The 21,231-nt window shown below is 29.4% G+C and overlaps 1 protein-coding gene across 1 annotated transcript; it reads left to right on the top strand.

Annotated features, from left to right (window-relative positions):
* The first annotated feature begins 16,400 nt into the window (after positions 1–16,400).
* LOC105140715 (nuclear transcription factor Y subunit A-3-like) lies at positions 16,401–19,868 on the top strand. The gene is made up of 5 exons (XM_011047658.1): positions 16,401–16,788; positions 18,221–18,327; positions 18,407–18,478; positions 18,808–18,987; positions 19,220–19,868. The coding sequence occupies exons 1-5, from the start codon at positions 16,497–16,499 to the stop codon at positions 19,592–19,594; spliced, it is 1,026 nt and encodes a 341-aa protein (XP_011045960.1). The 5' UTR covers positions 16,401–16,496; the 3' UTR covers positions 19,595–19,868.
* The last annotated feature ends 1,363 nt before the right edge of the window (positions 19,869–21,231 follow it).

The following is a 21,231-nucleotide window of genomic DNA, read 5'->3' as shown; positions in this document are numbered from 1 at the left end:
ACTTGTTCATTCTATAAGCGCTCTGAAAATAGTTATGGCTCTGACTCCAAACACCATGGACTTGGTTCTAGCTAAAATTGAATCCCGACATGAACATTAAACAATACAAGCCTAGTCTTGTCTTGATTTTTAAGTGTTTATGTTCAGTTTTTGTATTATGTCTAACTCTAAATACCCCAATAATGGTTCTTGATCAACTCCTAAATGTCTCATACCTTGGCATTAGTCACAACCTGAACCATATAAGTCACATACCATAATTATTAAACCCAGACCAGCCTGGCGGGTAAACCCAAGAGTTGGACCGGTCCGGGTTTGTTAAAAGATCGGTCGGTGGAACGATTCGGCCAAACCCGATCGACCTGGCAGGTCAACCCGAGACCCGGGCGAGACCTGATATTTTTTTTTATTCTTCAAATATGGAATTTGAAACCTATTAGTATGTATACTTTATGTTTCCAAGAAAAAAGTTTTATTTTTTCAATGTAGAATAAAAAAAAATTATTTAAATATTTCAACTTAAGAGGATAATATAATATCTTTTTAATATGAGATTTGAAACCTATTAGTATATATATTCTATGTTTTCAAGAAAAAAGTTATTTTTTTTAATGTTGTATTTGAAACCTATTAGTATATATATACTCTATGTTCATAAGAAAAAAAAAATTATGTTTTTTTCAATATAGGATTTGAAGCTCATTAGTATGTATATTATATGTTCCCAAAGAAAAAATTATATTTTTTCAATGTGGGATAAAAAAAATTATTGTTTAAATACTTCAACTTAAAAGCTTAACATAATACTTTTTAACGTGTGATAAAAAAAGAATTTAAATATTATTTTAAATTTTATTTATCTACAATATGTATAACATATATTTACATTGATTTTTTTAATTTTTTAATATAAAATATTATAATTATAATTTTTTTTATTTTTTTCTGTTATTCCGGGTTGACCCATGAAACTCGAGACCCATATCCTTGGCCTGGTCAACCCCCGGACCGAGTTTAATAACTCTGTCTCAGACTCAGTTAAAAAAAAACCTTTTAAATTTCCAACTACCATTATGGTAACTGGATTCTTGGTAGGTAGACATAATGTCGTTTATTTTATTTTTTTTAAAAAAAAAGGGTAGATAATTCGTTGTTCACCTCTTAAAAAACAAAAAACAAATTAAAAAGCCTAAGCACACGAGCCAAAGATAGCAAACCCACATATTTGGACTTTGTTGTAAAAGTGCAAACCAGCACATTGAGTTTTTATTAGATATTTTGTTTTGATTTTATTATTTAACATTTGATTTATTGTGAATCATTCTTCATAACTTATTTTATTTTATTTTATATAGGATTATCGTGGTCTCAAACAAATATCTCAATATTTGATTGATGTTTAATTTTTTTATATTTATTTTTGTTGTTCTATAATTAAATAAAGAATAGTTAAAAAAAAAAGGTCATTAAACCAAGTATGTTGTTATTGATTAATTGAGATTTGGGGTTCTGTTTCAGCTTATTTTTTATATGATTATTATGTTTTTAAACAACCAAGTATGTTGTTATTAATTAATTGAGATTTGGGGTTCTGTTTCAGCTTATTTTTTATATGATTATCATGGTTTTAAACAAATATCATTATATTGTGTTAGTGTTTAATCTTTTAAATGTCTGAAATATCATTATATTGTGTTAGTGTTTAATTTTTTAAATGTCTATTTTTTTATTATATGATTAAATAAAAATAATTTAAAAAAATAAAGTTATTAAATCTAATAAAATTTAAGATTGGGATCGTGAAGTTGGTAAATTAAACCATAAAATTCAAGATGATTTAATATGTTATAATCTCAATATTAAAAAAAAAATATTATCTTAATTTTTTTATTAAAACATGTAGTTTGAGTTATCTTTATGCTCATTAATTACACAACTTCTAAATAATCTAGCTTCAAATATGGGTTGAATAAAGTCTATTTAATCTGATCTAATGATATTGTAAAGGGTTTAATCGTGACTTAAATAATTATTTTTGCTTTAAAGAAAATTTTAATCTAAGCAGGCCAACTATAAAGTGTGGATTTTCTAACTGACTAAACCTTCCAACTATAAAGTATGGATTTTCTAACTAGACGAAACCTTCTCTGTATGGCCCTCTTTCTGTTGGGCGATTATCATTCAAGTCCTGTTGACAGCAATTTGACGGTGGCAGTTTGGGAGCCCATCAAGTGGCCCAGTAACCCCAGGCTTTAAATTTAACTTCCCTAGACAAAGATAAACATTTTCAAGCCCGTTAACATGCCGAAGAATGTCGGCCGAATTAACTGCTTCGTCAGCATCTGATGTCGGCAGCGTTTTGGCTGGTTAGAATGGCACGACAGATTAGTTGATAAAGCCAACACACTTCGTTGACTTGTTTTTAGAGGAAACAGGGTATCTTTGTCTCTGACGGCGTCGTGTTCTGTCTTGTCATTTCTCAGAGTAGCTAGAATAAAAGAAATGTAGTCTTTTTTTAAGCCTAGAGTGATGGAACTTTTTTTTTTTATTAATGTAAAATTAAAAAAAATTAAAGAATTGTTTTTTTCAGCCTCACTCCTTTAATCTTAAAATTAGGAATTTTAAATTTCAATCTTTTTATTTTTTTTCTTACTAATTTGACCCTTTCATATTAAAATTTCTAATTCCCTCACATAATTATAATATTCATTAAGGATCGACATGAATCTAGCAAGTGAAACAGTATTTTTTAGACTTCTTTCGATATTTTTGCTTATTTTAAGGAAGCAAATGAATGGAATTACAAATATTTATTTACGGATCATTGCTATTTAATTTTGTTAATAATTGATTCTTCATTGTGTTTTTCAAATAATAAAGCATTACTAAAATCATTTATTTTTTATGGTTGAGACTGAGTTTTATATATAGATTCCACTAAAAAAACTATAAAAGTTAGAAAAATATAGTTTTTATAAGTGAATTTCTTATATAATTAGAGTATATTCAACATCAATTTTAACCTTAAAAAAATATATTTTAATTTATTTTTTTACCATATAATTTTAAACAGTGATTTTTTTTTTAAATATACAAACGATCCTTATGGAGGTCCAACTAGCGTTAATTTATGGTGTAAAAACTTGATACCATACTAACTTTTATAGACAATTGATTAATATTGACTCCACAATAAAATAATCAGTTGAGTTTTGATATCGATCTAAAAATACTTTATTGATTTATTTCCGACCAGCTTGCATGGTCACGAGCCATATTTTCCTTTTTCACTTTATAAAATTATTAAAAAATATATATTTTTAAAATTATCTAAAAAGGATTAGTCAAAAATATATTCATCATATTAATAAATTAAAAACAATTGTTACAAAGCTATTAATTTTGAGTATGTCTATAAACTGGTATGATAAATTTGACGGCTAATTTAGTGGTTGATTGTGCATTTGATTTGTTAAGGTTTATATTAAGTTTGGAATTGCAGTTTAAATAAATAATAAAAATTCAATTTATTTTATTTAAAATTATTTTTTAATTATTTTTATTTTATTTAAAATTATTTTTTTAGTGGTTGATGTGCTGTATTAAAAATATTTTTTTAATATATTTTCTAGAAAAAACACTATAAAAAAAATATAATTACCACACTCTCTAATCACCCTCAATATAGCTAAGTTATTAATTAACTATTTTTAAAGTCTATGTAACTGGCTAAGTAATATATATATTATAATATATTACCTTTAATCTTGTGGTCTAGAATTAACAAGTTATTTGTAAAATTATTGTCCTAAGTATTCAAAATTAAATATTGTACCTTGATATTGTAGAAATTTATTCATAATTGAACAAAATACAAAGAAAGGTTAGTATGGTAACCTCTGATAAAAAGAAATTCTCTTAACCCCTTTTAGCTAGGTATAATATATGTTTTTGTTTCTTTTGCCTTTGCACGCACTTCGGATTAATTAGCTTGTGGTATCCTTATACTTTTGTAATTCTTTTAATATCATCTTTCATCAAATAATTTTCTTAATCTAAACCCTTTTCTTATCTTCCTTGCACAAAGGGTTCTTGTTTTTTGAATCTTATATATTAAGACCCTAATTGGAAGGGCGGTTGAAAACTTCCTAGCATAAAGGGTTCTTGATTCAAATTGAATCTTATATGTTAAGACCCTAATTGGAAGGGCGGTTGAATCGTATTTTTGAAAAAGATTTGATTTTTTTTTTGTTTTTGAATCGTTTTGATGTACTGAAATAAAAAATATATATTTTTATATATTTCTTAGCAAAAAGCATTTTGAGACGCAACATTTACTATATTCTTAAACAGACTCCAAACACTAATATAAACTAATATATAAATCTAATTATCACTTATCTTTTTCTTCATGAAAGATAACCATGGTTTGTGTTTCCTTTATAATCCTGAGGGAAAAAAGAAGAGGAATGAATTAAAATATTGAAAAAGAGGACAAAGAAACCTGTATATATAATATGTATCCAAAATTCTGAAGTTAAAAAAGGAAAAACTTAGCATGACTATTATATAGTTTACTTAATTTTACATCTTGCCTCCATTGTTTAAAAAATTACAAAAATAATTCAGTTAAATTTTTTTTCAAATCAATTTAAATGACCAAAATAAAACCATATATATTATATTAGAAAAACAACCAAACAACACCATAAACCTTCCTTCTCTTCAATTTTCGACTTCTCTTTTTTTAGAATAAAATTCTCTCTCTTCATAGTCTAAACTAAACCTAAATCAAATATAAAATTATAAATTTTATTATTTATCTTCAATTATCTTGGAGATGAGTTGTCTCTTCTCATCACCAGCTTTTGAAATCTCCTCAGTTCTCTAACATTTATCGTTTAGAATTAAACAATAAAATGATATGTTTTAATTGTTTTTTTTAATCGAGACTTTGATAATAGTTTTTGTTAAATATTTTTATTTCATTAGAATATAGGTTTTATGACTTGACTTAACTAAAAAGCCTAAATTTTTAATTATTGAACTCGTAGATTCTAAGCTTAAAAACTAGAAAAAAAATTAATTTTTTTATTTAGACATTAATATTCAGAATCCTAGAGAGTTTTTTTGCTAATGGGAAAGTAATCAATATTGTTATCCTAAAAATCCTAAAAATCCCCAAATTAAATATTATGGCTACTATTCATATAACCCTAATTTTTAAATCTTTTTTATAACATGTTTAATTTATGTTTTGCAGCTTATATCAACTTTGTTCAGAGGAGGAAGGATTTTAATTTTTTAACTTCTGACATAAATATATTGGTTTAAAGATGTTAAACTAAAAATTAAGAAAGTAGACAACTATGATTTTTTGCAAATATACCGCAAATAGAAATTTATTAGAGTTGATAAAGCTTAAGATAGAGTCACCTTAATGATTTGCAACTTAGAAGCACGTGATCAATAACATAAGGGTAGTTACAAAATTTGAGAATATCATTGTTTTAAAACCCGACCTAATCTAGTAGGTTGATCCATGACCTGGGTGACTTGGAATTTAAACCCAAGCTCAAACTTTTAAATCCATATTTAATACTGTACTTCTCAACTGAGAAATAAGAAAATTAGTGGAAATTTTTATTATGAGATGTAGAAACATTCCAGGTAAATTAGCGAAAAACCTTAACAATTTAAATCTAAACATGAAAAATAAAAATACATGGACCGTACAAGAAAACATTATAGGAATTAAACTAATGACATTTTCATAATTAGAGGAAAAAGTTATCTCCCTCTCCTTTTTAAGAAACCAAAGGCACCGTAAATGAAAGGGGAATGAGTTCTTACGAAATTTTTTTTTTCCTTCCTCTCATAGCAAATGAAATGTATAGGTAGTAAATTTAGATTTTTGATGTAAAATTACTGAATATCTAGTTTTACAATATTAAATATATCTCTCAATTCAAATTTAGATCAGATTGAAATTTTATGATGAGTCTCTAGACCTATTTTTCCATCTTAAGTTAAAATCTTAGGGCAATATGAGTTTGGAAAGGCCTTGAAATATTTTGAGGAATCAAGACAATATGAGTTTGGAAAGGCCTTGAAATATAGTATTGTTGACCAAATAATCTATAACAAATAAATAATTGAGGAATTAAGTAAGGGTATGTTGGTAACTACGCTGAAAATTCTTTTATCTTTTCCTCTTTAAAACCGATAATAGCTAAGAGCGTAGAACATAATCTTCCCCTCATGTTTCTTACCAAATTTAAGGTCATGCTCTTTAATGATGAGTTGTTAGAGTTTAAGAGTGAACATGATAGGAAAAAACTCATGAAGTAATAGAGATAGAGAAGAACAGGCTTGATAATAGCTAAGACTAAATAGAGAAACAAGAAACCTTGAAAGGAAAAGGAGAAGAAAAGGATAAAAGTTTTGATAAGAAACCCATAAACTAAACTCAAAACTTGGTTGGTATGGTTTTATTATCAACTAGTTCATTGATAAGAAAAAAATAATAAAAAACCCTTAAAATTATATTCTAGGGTTTTTGAGAAATGTTAGGAAATGAATATAATAAAGAAAATCAATTGTGTTAGCATGAGAATGGTAAAAAAAGAAGAGATTATAGGAAAATTTGAAATAAACCAAGGAAGAACTCTTTCTCATAGAATCGACCATAAGTGGATAATGAGCAAATGATAGGAATTTGTTTAAGACTGATGAATATATATGGCCTTATGATGCATATGAATGGAAGATTATGTTAAAATGACTTTTTAGTTGAGTTGAAAATTGTATATTATTTGCATGTGAAGAAAGTATTGGTTGTGGTATGTTGGGAAGAAATTATGATGAATAAATATGATAAAAATTAAATAGATGCTAGGATGGTTGTGTGAAGACTTAATGAGTTAGAAGAATGAAATGAATTAAATAAAAAAACATACGATTTTTCATTAAAGGGAGTCGATCATATATAGAAAATAAAAATGTTGAACTGTATATAATATGATTAAATTGAATTTGTAAGTTGTATTAGTGATATAATATATATGCTTGAGATTAATAATTAGAACAAATTTCAAATATGGATTAAATGGACCCAACAGTTGGAAGTAAAATAAAAATTAAATGAATTTAAACACTTATTGGGTATATATTGCTTCAAGTTTTGTAGATTAAATATATGCATAAAATAAAATGTTTAATAGAGGAAAAAAATATTAAAGAGGCAAAAGCATACTTGGTTGAAATTATGAATATGATAAGGTGAATGATTAGCTTAAAAAGGGTAGTATGGACGATGTCAAACTTTACTTGAATTGTTGTGTAGAATTATGTATTAAAATTGCATAAATGATAAATGTACATGGAATGTTGATTTAGGACAAACATGGAATGCTAAATCCAACCTTGTTTGGAAATGAAAAAGAAAGGATTTTAGAATATGATCTTGTATTATATTATGTTTGGACTTAGACTAAAATATGTTAAAATGATCCTTAAACAAGAAATTGAAAGGAACACCATAAAAAAATAGAGGGTAAGTTTTGGCATACGAGAGAAATAAATGAACTTAAATTGTTTTCATAAACTTATTCTTTGAACTTGAATTAAAAAATATATATGTTAAAGTGTAATGATGTTATTATCGTATGGGGATTTCTTAAGATCATGAAATTTTGTTGTTATTTGATGTGTATGAATAACGATATGGCATGATGTTAACCTAAATTGTTATAGAATGGTTAAAAAAACTATGAAAAATGTATATGTGTATGAGATTTTAAGGAATCTTCCTTGTTAAGGTTTGAGGGTATTAGTTGGATTGTTTATGATAATTGCATTCGTGATGAAACAAGGGAAGCTATGAGAATAGGACAATAATAAAGAGAAATAGCTTGTGCACAAGCTTTAACTAGGTGTTTTGCACCTTTTCTTTTTTCTATATAGAAGTTTTTTAAGCCTTTATAATTATAAATCTTAAAATGTGCATTTATTCATAAAAATATCAATATAAAAAAAAGATTAGTTTGATTAGTTTTTTCAAGTGGAGCTAATGGTGTTAAGAACTCACTAAAATTAGCTTGAAAACCTAGAGAGAAATTGGAGGATTTAATGTTATTAAAGAGAAAAGGCTTGTAAAGTGTAAGAAAGAAAGATTATTAGTTTTTTCCATCAAAAACTTATTAATTTAAGCCAAACTAGTAAAGGTAAGGAGGTTACTTTCAATTTAATTCAATTATTTCTTGACTTTACAGGGAAAGGGTAAAAATTCTCTAAATTTTAAATTTCAGGGTTGGTGTAACTTGTATAGAAATTGTAGGTCATTAAGTTTTTTTTTTTGTTTTGGCATGGGAAATAATGTAATAAGAAGTGAATTGAAAGAAATTGAATTCAATTATAGAAATTAAACACCTAAAATGACCAATTATGGGTAGGAATTTGGGGTTTTTATAAAAATTGATTAATTTGTATTGATTTTGATGCTTTAATGATGTTGGAAATTCTTAAAATAACTTTTAAATGGTTTAATGTGGATTGCTATGAGTTGATTTATTATTCTTATATCGATGAAAATATAAAAATTTACTAAATTGCATTAAATTTAGTGTTTTAATGTATTTGGTTGTATGAAAATATGGAAATAAAAATGATATGCTTGAATGTAAATTGGTAACATAGAGATGGTGAGTTTAATTGTGCATGCTTAAAGTGATTGAGTTATTATATTAGTTTTTTGTTGATAATTTTTTTTAAAAGAATAGACAAATATAAGATTATGTGTTTGGATGTGAATTGGTAATATAAAAATAAAAATGACATTTTATAATGGCATGATTAAGAAATTGATTAATGTATTTTAGGCCAAACATTGGTGAAAAAAGTTGGGGGATTCTAAACTTTGGGTTGAGATTGTATAAATCATATGAAATAATGTTGGTTTATAGATTTAAGTTTACTTTGATTATGGTAAATGAGTTGTTATGTGGTTGGGCTAATATTGATATGGATTGGGAAGGTTCGGTATGTTTAAATTCCAAGAATAGGATAATTTAAATCAAATGCCTACTTGGTGTTTGATTTAAATGTTAAACATTGAAATTCATCAATGGAAAGTTTAGATATTTATATATTGAGTTAGTTGATGAAATGTATGACATTGAAAATTAGTTGTTAAATAAATGATTGTGTGAATGTATTTGGCTAGATAAGATATTGATTGTTATTTTTTAGGATTTATAGGAGAAACATACGAAGTGAGACCCGTTTTCTCAAGAGCATGTACAATAGCAGCTCCAAGTAAGGGTCCTACCTTTACCCTTTTGATATATTTTTAATAATTTTTGTAAATGTTAAAATGCAAACCATTTGTTTACAAAGGGTTTATTGTCATAAATTTTATATTAAATGAAATATGCCTTTGGGGTAGGAAAACTAAGATCGAATAACATAAGCCTTCGAGGCAGGACTATTATATATAGATATAATATTAGTACTTAAAAATATATTTTTATCATTGAATAACATAAGCCTTTGAGGCAGGACTATTATATATAGATATAAGATTAGTACTTAAAAGTATATTTTTACCAAGGTTTTATATTTTTTGCACTTGAAGTATCAATAACTTCTTAACTAGAGCATGTTTTATAATAACAAGTCTGATAATATAAGATATCTTTAATTTATGGTAAATATTCATTTTAAATACAAGTTTATGACATAAAGCAAATAATTGATTAATGAGTTTAACTACTGAAATTGAAAAGATAGACAGGGTGACGCTTAAAAAAGAGATACTTGTTGAATTCAAATTGGAACACCATTCGGTTATTGGATCATAATTGGAGTTGTAGAACCTGGATTTAGATATGATTTATATGGATAGAAAGTTAAGACATAAGCCTAAAATTTTTATAAGAGTTCAAGATTCAAAATAACTGTTTTCAAGTTCAAATTGTAGCAACACTAGAGAAGTGGGAATCTGCTTTATAACTCAGATATTGTTCAGAGTTCAACCCATAACTCGAGTTTTAAAAGTCCAAATGACCTCATTTTTATTTTGTTCGAAAGCTAAGATAATTTTTCAAAACTTTAATGAAGACTATCTATTCAAATTATGATATTAGCAATGATGTTTTCAGTAGATAAGAAGATAGGATTGTTACCAAGTCAAAAGGTGGTCACCCACTCAACGATTAGTTATCAAATCAATAATTCTAAAATTTGACTTGTAAAAAGAAGCATTTACCATATATTTAAACATTTGATTTTTAGATCAATATCTTGCTCTTGCTCTCTTTCTTTATATTTTGTAATGTTCAAGATTTATTCCATGTTATATTTTTCTTAATCTCTTGTTTATTCTTTTTATTTCTTTTACTATACTTATATAATTATGTTCTCATCTTGTTTATCTATACTTCTCTTATTTATAATATTTAGCTAAATTTATTATGTCAAGATGAAAATGTTACACTAATGGTGTAAGAATAAGTATAGTATAAACTCAACATGGACTTTAATGTTTGATACTAACATGTTTTGTATTTATTATCTTATACACTCTTAATACATTGCTTGTTAAATGATTAATCTAGATTTGTGTTAAACAACCCTTGGTAGAATAAATACTTGACACTTTTATAGCCCAACTGTATGGTACAACTGACACTTGTGCTATGAAAGGAACTTGATTTGTTGTTAACATAAGTTATCACCATGAATATCTGATAATATTTACAAGTATTGGCATTACTCAAATAAGATAATTAATATAATCATGATAATAAATTATAATCCGATTGTAACTTTTTTTGTATATGGTTTCTAGTTGAATAATAAAAAGAGTTTATATTATACTTATTTAAAATACTATTAGTGGATCCTTTAACGTTGACAATTATTTTATATTTGTTTAAATCCTTATATCAATGTCACATCTCAAAGCTATCTTCAACTCATTTTCTGTTATTATCTATTTTTTTATTTGTAGTTTATACAGTTAACATCCTTGTGATTCGATCCCGGTCTTGCTGAGTTATTTATTACTTCAACACTCTTACACTTGGAAGAAGATATCAACTCTTTGATCGTATAAATATACTTTAAGGCATGATAGTTATATGTGTATGCCTCTAGGGCATAAAAAAGATATGATATATTTTATGTGTTGGGGCAGGAGATAAATTTCTTATAAAATATGCTTTCAGGAAAAAAAAAATGAATGACAAGATATACTCCTTAATGACAAGAACTAATAAATGAGAATAAAACCAACCACAATAGCAAGAGTTTGAATGTAATAATGAACCATACAAAATGTAAAAGGCTAAATAATGATTAAGAATATGAGATAGGAGTAATGAAAAGAAATCTCATCCATTAATAGGAGGATGAAATGAAATTGATAATATAATATGACTAGATCATGCTCGACAATGAATTATAAATTTTATAATTTTTCAAATAATTATAATAAAGTTACGATAAAGTTACTATTAATGATTCTCGATTGTGATCAAGTCAATAATTTTATAGAATTATATGTTTTGTAGATTTCTTTCATTTCCCACCACCATCTTGATATCAAACTCTAGCTTTCTTAGTTTTTCACTATAAATAGTTATTTTGTAGAACTTTAACTATGTTTATTTTATATATTTTAGTTAGAATAACTTCTGGATTGTAAGATGTATGCTATCTATTATTCTTTTATGAATGTAATTAATTACATGAGGCGAAACTTAGATATCAACGATTTTATGGACATGTATATTTATATGGTGATTAAATATGTTATTGATGGAATTTATGGATAATGAGTCTAAAGTCACATATATGTGAGTATTGGTTGCATAAGTAGAATATGGTTGGATTGTGGTTGTATTTAGAGGTTTTAATACGGGACAACATTTTGGGCGTGGATAAATGTTTTTAGATCAAATAGTTTCATTATTTTAAATGAAAAATTCATTACTTATTGTTAAGCGTGTTGAGTGTAAAATTTATATTTGTGAGATGATTAAAAGAGCTTGTGTATGAGAGGCTATATCAATTAAAAAAAATTCCTTTTCTACTTAAACATGACTATTCGAGTTGATATAAAATTTAGGGTGGGTACACAGACCTAGGTTAAGTCGGGTTTTGTTTGGGTTACTTAAGTTAACCTATAGGAGCCATGACTTGTGCTTGTGTGTGTTTTGATATGTGAATATTTGAATTTTTTATAGTGGATTTTTCATTAATTTGATGCGTCGAAGATTTTTTTATTGATTTTTTTTGGTGTCATGTGAAATGATATAAACTTATAAAGCTCAAGATGTTGTCTATGATTTTTGAGATGAAAGATATGTGGCCATGAAATAGGGATTAAGTGGAACATAATTGATTGGGTAGTAGAGTCGTGGAAACACCTCTTTCTTTCGTATTTTGGACACGAAACAATATGTTACTGCTGAAACATGGAAGAATTGAAATCTTAGATCAAAACACTATGTATGAATGGTATGAATTGCCTAAACAAGAATTCTTGAACAGGAGCAACCAGAGTGATTCCTCACTACATCAAATTGTAAAATTGAGTAAACTAGAGATGATCATGGTAATTTTTCTAAAAAAAAAAGTTTAACAAAAAAGTCTTGAATAGTAATTTTTCTAAGAAAGGCTTGATTAAACTATAAAATAGAAACTCATCATAATTTATTAATTTTTTTAATATAACATGTTAAATCATCTATTTTTTTTTTTAGTTTTCTTAACTACCATACATGCTAGTTCAAAGATATCTTTGCTGTAAAAAAATCTTGAGTGGTTTAGCCACTTTCAAGTTTACTATCTTTCTTCTCTAAAATTTAAAAATTATCTTATAAACTTTGACATAAAAACTAAATTTTATAATAGCTTGGTGAAAGCTCATCTCCATATTTGTACTAAGAAGATGGTCATTTTGATGCTTATTTCAATTGATATATTTTTTTGGGTTACAATGATGGACTAGATGATGTTGTTGATAAGGTTAAGGTGATGAGTTGATTTTTTTGATGTTGTATCTAATATCTAGATTAGAAAGCTGTAGCTTTATGTGATTTTTTCCTGAAAAAAGATAAAGAAAAGGAGAGTGTGAATAGTAATTTGAATTTATTTGTTTTAATTGGGTTTAGGTTTCCTTAAAAGAAAACAATTTTTCTTAATTTTTATTAACTTGAAGAAATTATATAATAAAAAATAGATTCATCCATCATAATAGAACCATGTTATAACATGATGGACCTTGTTGCATTTCAATAATTATCGTTTTTTTTTTATCTTGGACAAGAAATGCCAAATTATCATGCTACTTTTTTATAAAAAAATTAATGTTTTTTTCGTTCTTTGGTGAAGAAAAAAATAAAAAATAAAATCATATAAATCATGTATATTTCAATAAAATAGTTAAGTGTGTTTGGTTTGGTAATATGATAATTTTTTTAAAATATAATATCTTTTAAACATAAACCTTATCTTAAAAAATTTAAAAGCATACTTTATAGTAAATATCAAAACATAAATTACCTCCCATCCAATGACACTAACGGTGGAACCCACATGAAAGCAATCTGTATTCAGAAAATTAATTGTGGGATGGCATTAAGAAAATCATGAGAGTACAGGGACGGTTGAGCTAATTAAGTGCACCAATACACATAGTGGAGTTTGGAATGGACAGTGAACGGCGGCTATGAATAAAGCCAAAAGAGTAAGGGCGTGTTGGGGTGGGGATAGGTGGGCCAGCTTAAGGAAAAAAGAAAACGTTAGAAAATGCATTAAAAAAAGCGACAATGTGTAAAGGAGAAGGTGGTGATGGTGGTGGTGGTGGAGTGATTATATTATTTTATTTAGAAATTATTAGTAGCTTTGTAGGTATGTGAATTGTCACAGCAAAGCAAATCTCGCAGAGAGAGAGAGAGAGAGAGAGAGAGGTGGAGTGATTATATTATTTTATTTAGAAATTATTAGTAGCTTTGTAGGTATGTGAATTGTCACAGCAAAGCAAATCTCGCAGAGAGGGGGGGAGAGAGAGAGAGGGGTGGGGGAGGAGAAATTTATAGTGATAGGATAGGTGGGTGCGGGATGGTGGTTTGGAGAGTTTCAAGAGAGGGAGACATGCCCAACTTCTTCCCTACAGCTTCCTCTTGAAATTCTTTGCTTCTTCTTCAACGTCTACTTATTGACTTGCTTATCAGATCCCAAAGGTCTTTCCTTTTATCTCTTTCTCTCGTTCTTTCTCTATTTTATTTGCTTACATCTATTTTTTTTCACTTTTTTTCTCTCTCCTTTTCTCTCTCTCGCTCTCTCTCTCTTGATGTTTTCTTTTTCTTATTTCTGCTTGTTCTTGGTTTGATGGCTTGCATAGAATTTATGGGTATAGAATCCAGGTGGGCATGTTTTTTTTGCTGTTTTATGTGTGCATGTGGAGTTTGAGATCATGGTGATGGGAAAGTGGTTCTATATCTACTTCTTTTGCTATGCTTAGTTCTTGGGTCTCACTACTATTTTTGGCTTTTTTTTCTTTCTTGGTTTCTTGGGTTTTTTTTAATCCCATCTCTTAGACTTTTGGAATTTTTTTTCTGCATTTTTTGTTTATTTTACTCTCTGGTTCTCAAAAGGTTAGGTTTTGCATTGACTGAATTTTTTTTGCCCCTGATATTGGAATGGGTTTCTTGAGGTGTTTTCCCCCCCTGATATTGGAATGGGTTTCTTGAGGAATTCTCTTGTGATTTTATTCATCTTACACTTGATATGCCAAATGCATTCAAGAGGTTACTGGGAGAGTATATGGCACCCTAAGTAGTGGGCTTGCTTGTTGTGGTTGGACTTTGACTCCATGCATGCTTATTCAATGCTATATTTACTAGTTTGTACATATACATTAATCATTCCTGTTAGTTTCTTAGCCTTGTCTTACTTGCATAGCGCGGTTAAATGCTGGCATTACTTTTTAGGTTCCAAAAACTTGGAGCTCCGGTAGGTTTAATTTGCAGTTTACATATTCGTATGTTGATGGAAAAGTGGGGGGAAAACGTCTCGTGGTGCATTTTAATGATTTGAAGTAACGATTTAAAAGTGGTAGTCATTGAGCTCTGAATCAATATGTTGGCCAAGTATCTGGTTTATACATGCTTTTACGCTGCATGCCAAGATCAATGGTTTTTCTTAGCTTCACCGGTTTTGCGGGTTCAGTGGATGACACACATTCTTGCTCAATTCGTAATGAGCTTGAATATTGCATGTTTCACCCACTTTTGGAAAATTTTAGGCACGCCAATTCTTTATAGTGGTTAATCGTGGACTATATTTTCTTATATTGTTTCTTGGGTGCAGCAGGAATCATCTATTGATTGGAAACTCATTCCTGATATTGATGGCAGGTCAGGTTCTTTAAATGGTCAAAACAAATGTTTTGTTTAGTTATTTAGCTTGTTTTCTTAGGAAGAAATACTTTACTAAATTGGAGTAACTGTGAAAGAATCTCATGCTATGGTAGTGAATATTCATTGGCAGCAAGTTAGTGTGAACATTCATGTCAGGGAGTTAATTTTTCCTTTTTTATTGGAAGTTGTGATTTGTTTGTACATTGTATCATAAAATGCTTTCCATCTGTTGATTCTTGTACAATTAGATAGGACCACTTCGTCCCCAACTCATCCATGGTAAATTTGTCAACCACAGAAGCAACCTCAAGCCAGCAAACACACATGTATGCACACCCTTTGCACTTTAGTGATACTGATGGAGAATTGGGTGTTGGATTCTGATGGATATGACTTTAGTTATCACCTGCCTTGAACAAGTTTCCTGGAAACGTGGGTAAACCATGAGATTCTTATGTGATAGCTGAGGCCGGAAATGAATGCAGTCATCAGTTGCTGCATAAGTGGTGTATAAAGTTCTTAAAAACTTGCGTTTCTAACTTCCAAAAATTACCTAGAACTGCTAAAAACAAGTTACTTCTAGTTTAGATTGTGTATATATTTACATATTTAAAAACCTGTTCTTATGTCATTTCAGTATTGAATTATCCTTGTACAGTTCTTAGTGTCTCCAATTCTTTTTTGAGTATTCAATATTTTTTATTCAAATTACAAACTCTAGGCAACTTAAGCTTTCCTTACAGTGGTGGTTTGAACCTGAATGGTTGTTTCAGCATGAGATTATTTCTGTGTGTCAAAAAGCTTCATCTGGTAGTTTCATGGTGAAAAATTAGTCTATTTTGTGTATTTCATCTCGATCTACCTATCCATCTTGATGTGATTTTAATTTTTTTGTCACGTGTTCTTATGTAACTGAAGCAGCCTAGCTCAGTGGATCTTGTGTTTTTTTTTTTTTTTTTTTTCCTGGGACAGCTAAACGGTAATCTCAAAGGCGAGCCACCAAGAATCTTTGATTGCTTAAGGATTTTCTTCAAATTCAGGATACATACATATATATAGATAAACTAGATGGCTTTACGAATTCAGAACTTGCTGAAGAAAAACTTTGATGAACCACACTTTACTGTCAGTTGCCCATCATGGTGGAATTCTAATGAACAGCAATTTTCACCATCTTTATCCAAGAACATAAGCTTTAAAGTAGACTCTTCACCTCAACCTTATCATGAAGCAAAGCAGTTAGGACTTAATCTTCCGGACCAGGAATCGTCCTCAACTCTGTCAATTGGTCAATCTCACAATGAAATGAGTGCCATGGGAGGGACCAATTCACAAGATCAATGTATTTCGTCTGAATCTGGTACTTATTTTTGATAGCACACATTTATTCACTGTGTTATGTTCTTTATCTTATGCATTACACTTGCAAAGCACACTTTTTATTTTTCAACTAGTCTTAGGGAAGACAACTTGTTTCCTCTACTTTAGAGGGCATGCGTGGCTACATATTAGGCTGTGACTTGGCTCTTGAAGCTACATATTGTTATCAAAGCAGAAGAAAAACTTTGGGACATTTATTTTCTTTTCAAGAGCAGTTTTTAGTGCTCCGGGGAAATTTGGGGTCTAGGAATCCCTTCTAAGATAAAATAAGTGTATTTTTTTTTTTTTAAGAATTACAATGAGTGTTCAGTGAGATGTTTGAACTACTAGCGTGTCATCTAAAATTTCTTAGCTGGCTTTACAAGAAGTTAATCAGAGCTTGATTTTTTTCATAAATTCAGTTTGTGAAAACTTCAAACTATACGTAATACATGAAGTGAGTGTTTTTGCATTGCAACCTTCTTTTCAAATTGCTTTTCCCCTGATGCTTTTTAGGTGTTTTTGGATGGTTTTGATGTGCTTATATAAAAAATAAAAATAAAACTGAAAAAATATTATTTTGATGCATTTTCAATTGAAAAACACTTTGCACCACACTACCAAACACACACGAAATCACTTGGTTCCTGTGTGCACATGCTCTTTTTTTCGTTTTCTTTTTGTTGATAATGGAGAAACGCGCCAATTGTATTCAGATGATTTCTTGTTGCATGTTATCAGAAGTCATCGGAGTTCAATTGAAGACAAATCATCTGAATCCTTTGTATGATATATTTAACGTGCCTTTTTCAGCCATTAAACACCCTTACAGTATGTAAGGTTTTTTATTCTCTATCTCATGTTTTGTTTGGGTTTTTGTAAAGTGACATCTGAATTCTACAGAATTGACCAAAGAGCTTTCTCAACAACTGTGTGTGCACGTGTTCCTTTTCCTCTGAATGCATTTTAAAATGTTCTTATGGGTTATGAGATGTTTAGTTTTGGATTTTCAATTCTTCATCTGTTTTCTCATTTGTTGTCTCTTTCCCTCTGATAATGTATCTATGTTTTATCTCATTTCTGTGAACTTGCTTTTTCCCTGACCAGTTGTTTATATTCTGACAATGAAATAATTTTCTCACCTCTTTTTGACTTCCACTGGAATCCTAGTCCCTTTGTAGTTTAGGATATATAGTTAAGAGAGACCCTTTTGCATAGATCAGTAACTTGCTACTACTAGAACTTGTATTACTATATCAGTTCTTTTGATGGATATGATACCCGTTAATATGTTTCCTATGGTACCTACGGTCTCATTTATTATGATGTAAGTTATTTGTTATGCCTTATGAGGCTGAATTGGCTACTTTACCAGCATATTGCTAAGTTACCTTTAACGTGAAATGGTTGTTTTTCCATATACACGAGTCAAGATGAAAGTTGTGGGAAGGGCGTGGAGGGCAAAATGAGGCCGGTTCTCTTGCTGAGTACTCCAGATGGTGTGTCCAATCATTCACAAGCTGATTGTAGCTATTCAGTGGTAGGTTGAGCTGGTTTTATATGGGTTTCTATTTGTCATCTTGGTTACAATTATAGATTAATGACTTTCATCATTTCAGGTTCGTACTCCATATCCATGTGCTGATCCTTACTTTGGTGGGCTGTTTAATCCTTATGGACCACATGCGTTCGTAAGTACCATTGAGTACATAAGTTTACCATCTTTTTGTAGGTAGAGTTGTGCTGTGCTATGGTCTTGTTATCTGTTGCAGCATTTTCTGAGTTGTTTATATGTTACTGACCGTTATTTGTATGTAATGTTCCTTTTGGATTGTTTTGCAATCTACTTTGTTAGGGCACTTTTGGGGCCCTACATAAATGGGTGAAAGATGATCCTGATCCTTTTAGAGTGATGATATAAGAGTGTTTAAAGTATCATCTGTATACTGTTTATGTTCCTTTTGATTTTTTGTAACTATTGCTCTCCAATTTGATCTAATTATCATTGGAACCTGACCAGATTCAGCCCCAGATGGGTTCTCATGTGGTGGGGATGACTGCTGGACGAGTCCCACTGCCTCTTGATCTTGCAGATGATGGACCCATTTATGTTAATGCTAAACAGTACCATGGAATTCTGAGAAGGAGACAATCACGGGCAAAACTTGAGGCTCAAAACAAACTTGTGAAAAATCGAAAGGTATGTCTATTCAGCGACCATTTATTTTCAGGGCTGGAATTTTAAAGGGAGTAGTGGTAAACTGAAGTATTTTGTTATCTCTTTTAGTTGCAATAATGTTTAAAGCTCAATAGCTGGTTCCTTCTTGGGAAAGTAAACCTGAAAGCACACATTGCTATTCCAGCAAAGTAATACATTGCTCTTAATTTGTTATTTATGATCGACTTATCATGCCACTCTTAATGGATTGCAGCCATACCTTCATGAGTCTCGGCACATTCATGCCTTAAATAGGGTTCGAGGATCTGGTGGACGCTTTCTCAGCACAAAAAAGCTCCAACGATCTGATCCCATGTCCTCTAATGGCCAGTGTAATGTACTAGATACCATCCACTTGCACCCAAAGAATGATGCATCAGAACTTGAAAGCTGCCAATCAAGAACTGGTCAATCCAGTGCCTCAAAAACAACCCGCTCTGACACCACCAGCGTCTCCAACAGTGATGTCAATTTCAGGCAGCCAGATCGCCGATTCTCAGGTATTGCTGCTCACCTGGGTGGAGGCGTGCAAATCAATGGTGGGCTTATGAGCAGCGGAACCCAACACCATGCTTCTGTTGTTCGGTGAAAATGCGGAATAAGAAGACCGTGTCACCGGTCCAGGCAATTCATCCTTGGCTCTGTCTCTTTACTTGGTACAAAAAGTGCATGAAGGACACTGTTATGTATTCAATTTCTCTGCACTTTGCTTTCTTTCTATATATACATCTCCGCGTGTCAGCATGGTTTGAAAAGAGTTTGTCTTTGAAATCTATCCTTTGGTTGCACTGATTGTTAAATATGGTAACTTTGCAAGTGTTTGCTCATCAGATTATCAAATAAATATCAGACTTGGGGTTGTAGCTTGGCCTATAATTTTTTTTTAACTGCTACTAAGATTCAGATAAACATGTGTTTGTTTCGTTCTTGTATATGTCGACGCCGAACAAAGCCAAAGGCGTGTTCTTGGTGCCTGCTGCTTGGTTCTCATGTCATTTACAAGAACGCGGCAGGCGAGTTCAAAGTTAAGTAACTTTTAGAGGACAATTGCATTCAGGCAAAATTTCTATAGCTTCAGTATAGTGGGCGTGGAGATGTTTAGAGACATTTTGATGTGAGAATGTCATAATCATTGAAAAGTTGAATGTTATAAAGTTTAAAGTTAATATCAAATATTTATTTGAGGCATTTAGCTAGAAAAACAAGGGACAAGTTTGACATTTTCTTCAAAGTAGACTGATTAACAAAAGTCATTTCTATTTATTCTTATTTGGAGACCAATTAAAAAGATAACCTAGAGATTACGGCTGGAATAACTTGAAACATGCAAGGAAGTCATGCATGCACCTTTGAGAGAGGAATAAGTTGATTTTATGATTGCAACTTGAAAGTTAAAGATACTTCTTTCTTGCTATTTAGCTTAAAGAGAATAAAACTTTAAGGGGTTGGTATGTAAGAGTTAAGAAGAATAAACATTAGACCGGCCGATCACCCATGTGCGGGTGTTTTTTTAAAATTATTTGAACTAATTCAGAGTTTTTTAAAATTATTTGAACCGATTCAGAGTTTATTTGAGATTGTGGTCTAAGCGGAGCTTAGTTAAAATTTATTTTATATGTTTTCGGATTATTTTGATATATTGATATTAATAATAATTTTATAAAATAAAAAAATTATTTTAATATATTTATAAACAAAAAATAATCATTATTATACTCTTAAATACCTTAATTTTGATGTACACCTTGATTATAAAATATTCTTATTGTCATAAAATAAACATTTATTTATTATAAATAAATAAATAATAAAAATCACTTAAACTTTGATATTCACATTTTTGTGCAATAAATCTATCTATATCTCTGCTTCTAACTTACATGTGTAATTAATTTTGTTTTGGCAATTATAGTGATAGCTTTTATGGTGATGCTATCTGTGTAGTATATAATTAATGTAATAATTTCTCTTTGTAAAAATTTGTATTCAATTTTTTTTTTAACTGAAAATAAATTTTTTATTAATCTATAATTATATATAAAAGCATGAATTTTATAAAATACTTTAAATTGACTATAATACCTTTAAATATTTTTAAAAACCATAATACCCTTAAATTAGTTAAATAATTATTATACACTAATTTAATTCAAGTATGTTTCCAATATAACTTTCTGAATACGTGTTTTCTATTTAACTTTGTCTTTAACTTTTCCTAATATCTGT

This window comes from Populus euphratica, unplaced genomic scaffold (genome assembly GCF_000495115.2).
Source record: "Populus euphratica unplaced genomic scaffold, PopEup_1.0 scaffold150.1, whole genome shotgun sequence".
In the NCBI taxonomy this organism is placed as follows: domain Eukaryota; kingdom Viridiplantae; phylum Streptophyta; class Magnoliopsida; order Malpighiales; family Salicaceae; genus Populus; species Populus euphratica.
The sequence above is the reverse complement of the archived record's forward strand: the minus strand, read 5'-3'. Positions and strand labels throughout refer to the sequence as shown.

Bases quoted from the DNA above. Each gene is read 5' to 3' on its own strand.
- LOC105140715 (XM_011047658.1), top strand. From the start codon at position 16,497: ATGGCTTTACGAATTCAGAACTTGCTGAAGAAAAACTTTGATGAACCA. The intron at 18,479-18,807 runs GTAAGTACCATT...GAACCTGACCAG, and splicing joins CTTATGGACCACATGCGTTC to ATTCAGCCCCAGATGGGTTC. The intron at 18,988-19,219 runs GTATGTCTATTC...AATGGATTGCAG, and splicing joins AACTTGTGAAAAATCGAAAG to CCATACCTTCATGAGTCTCG.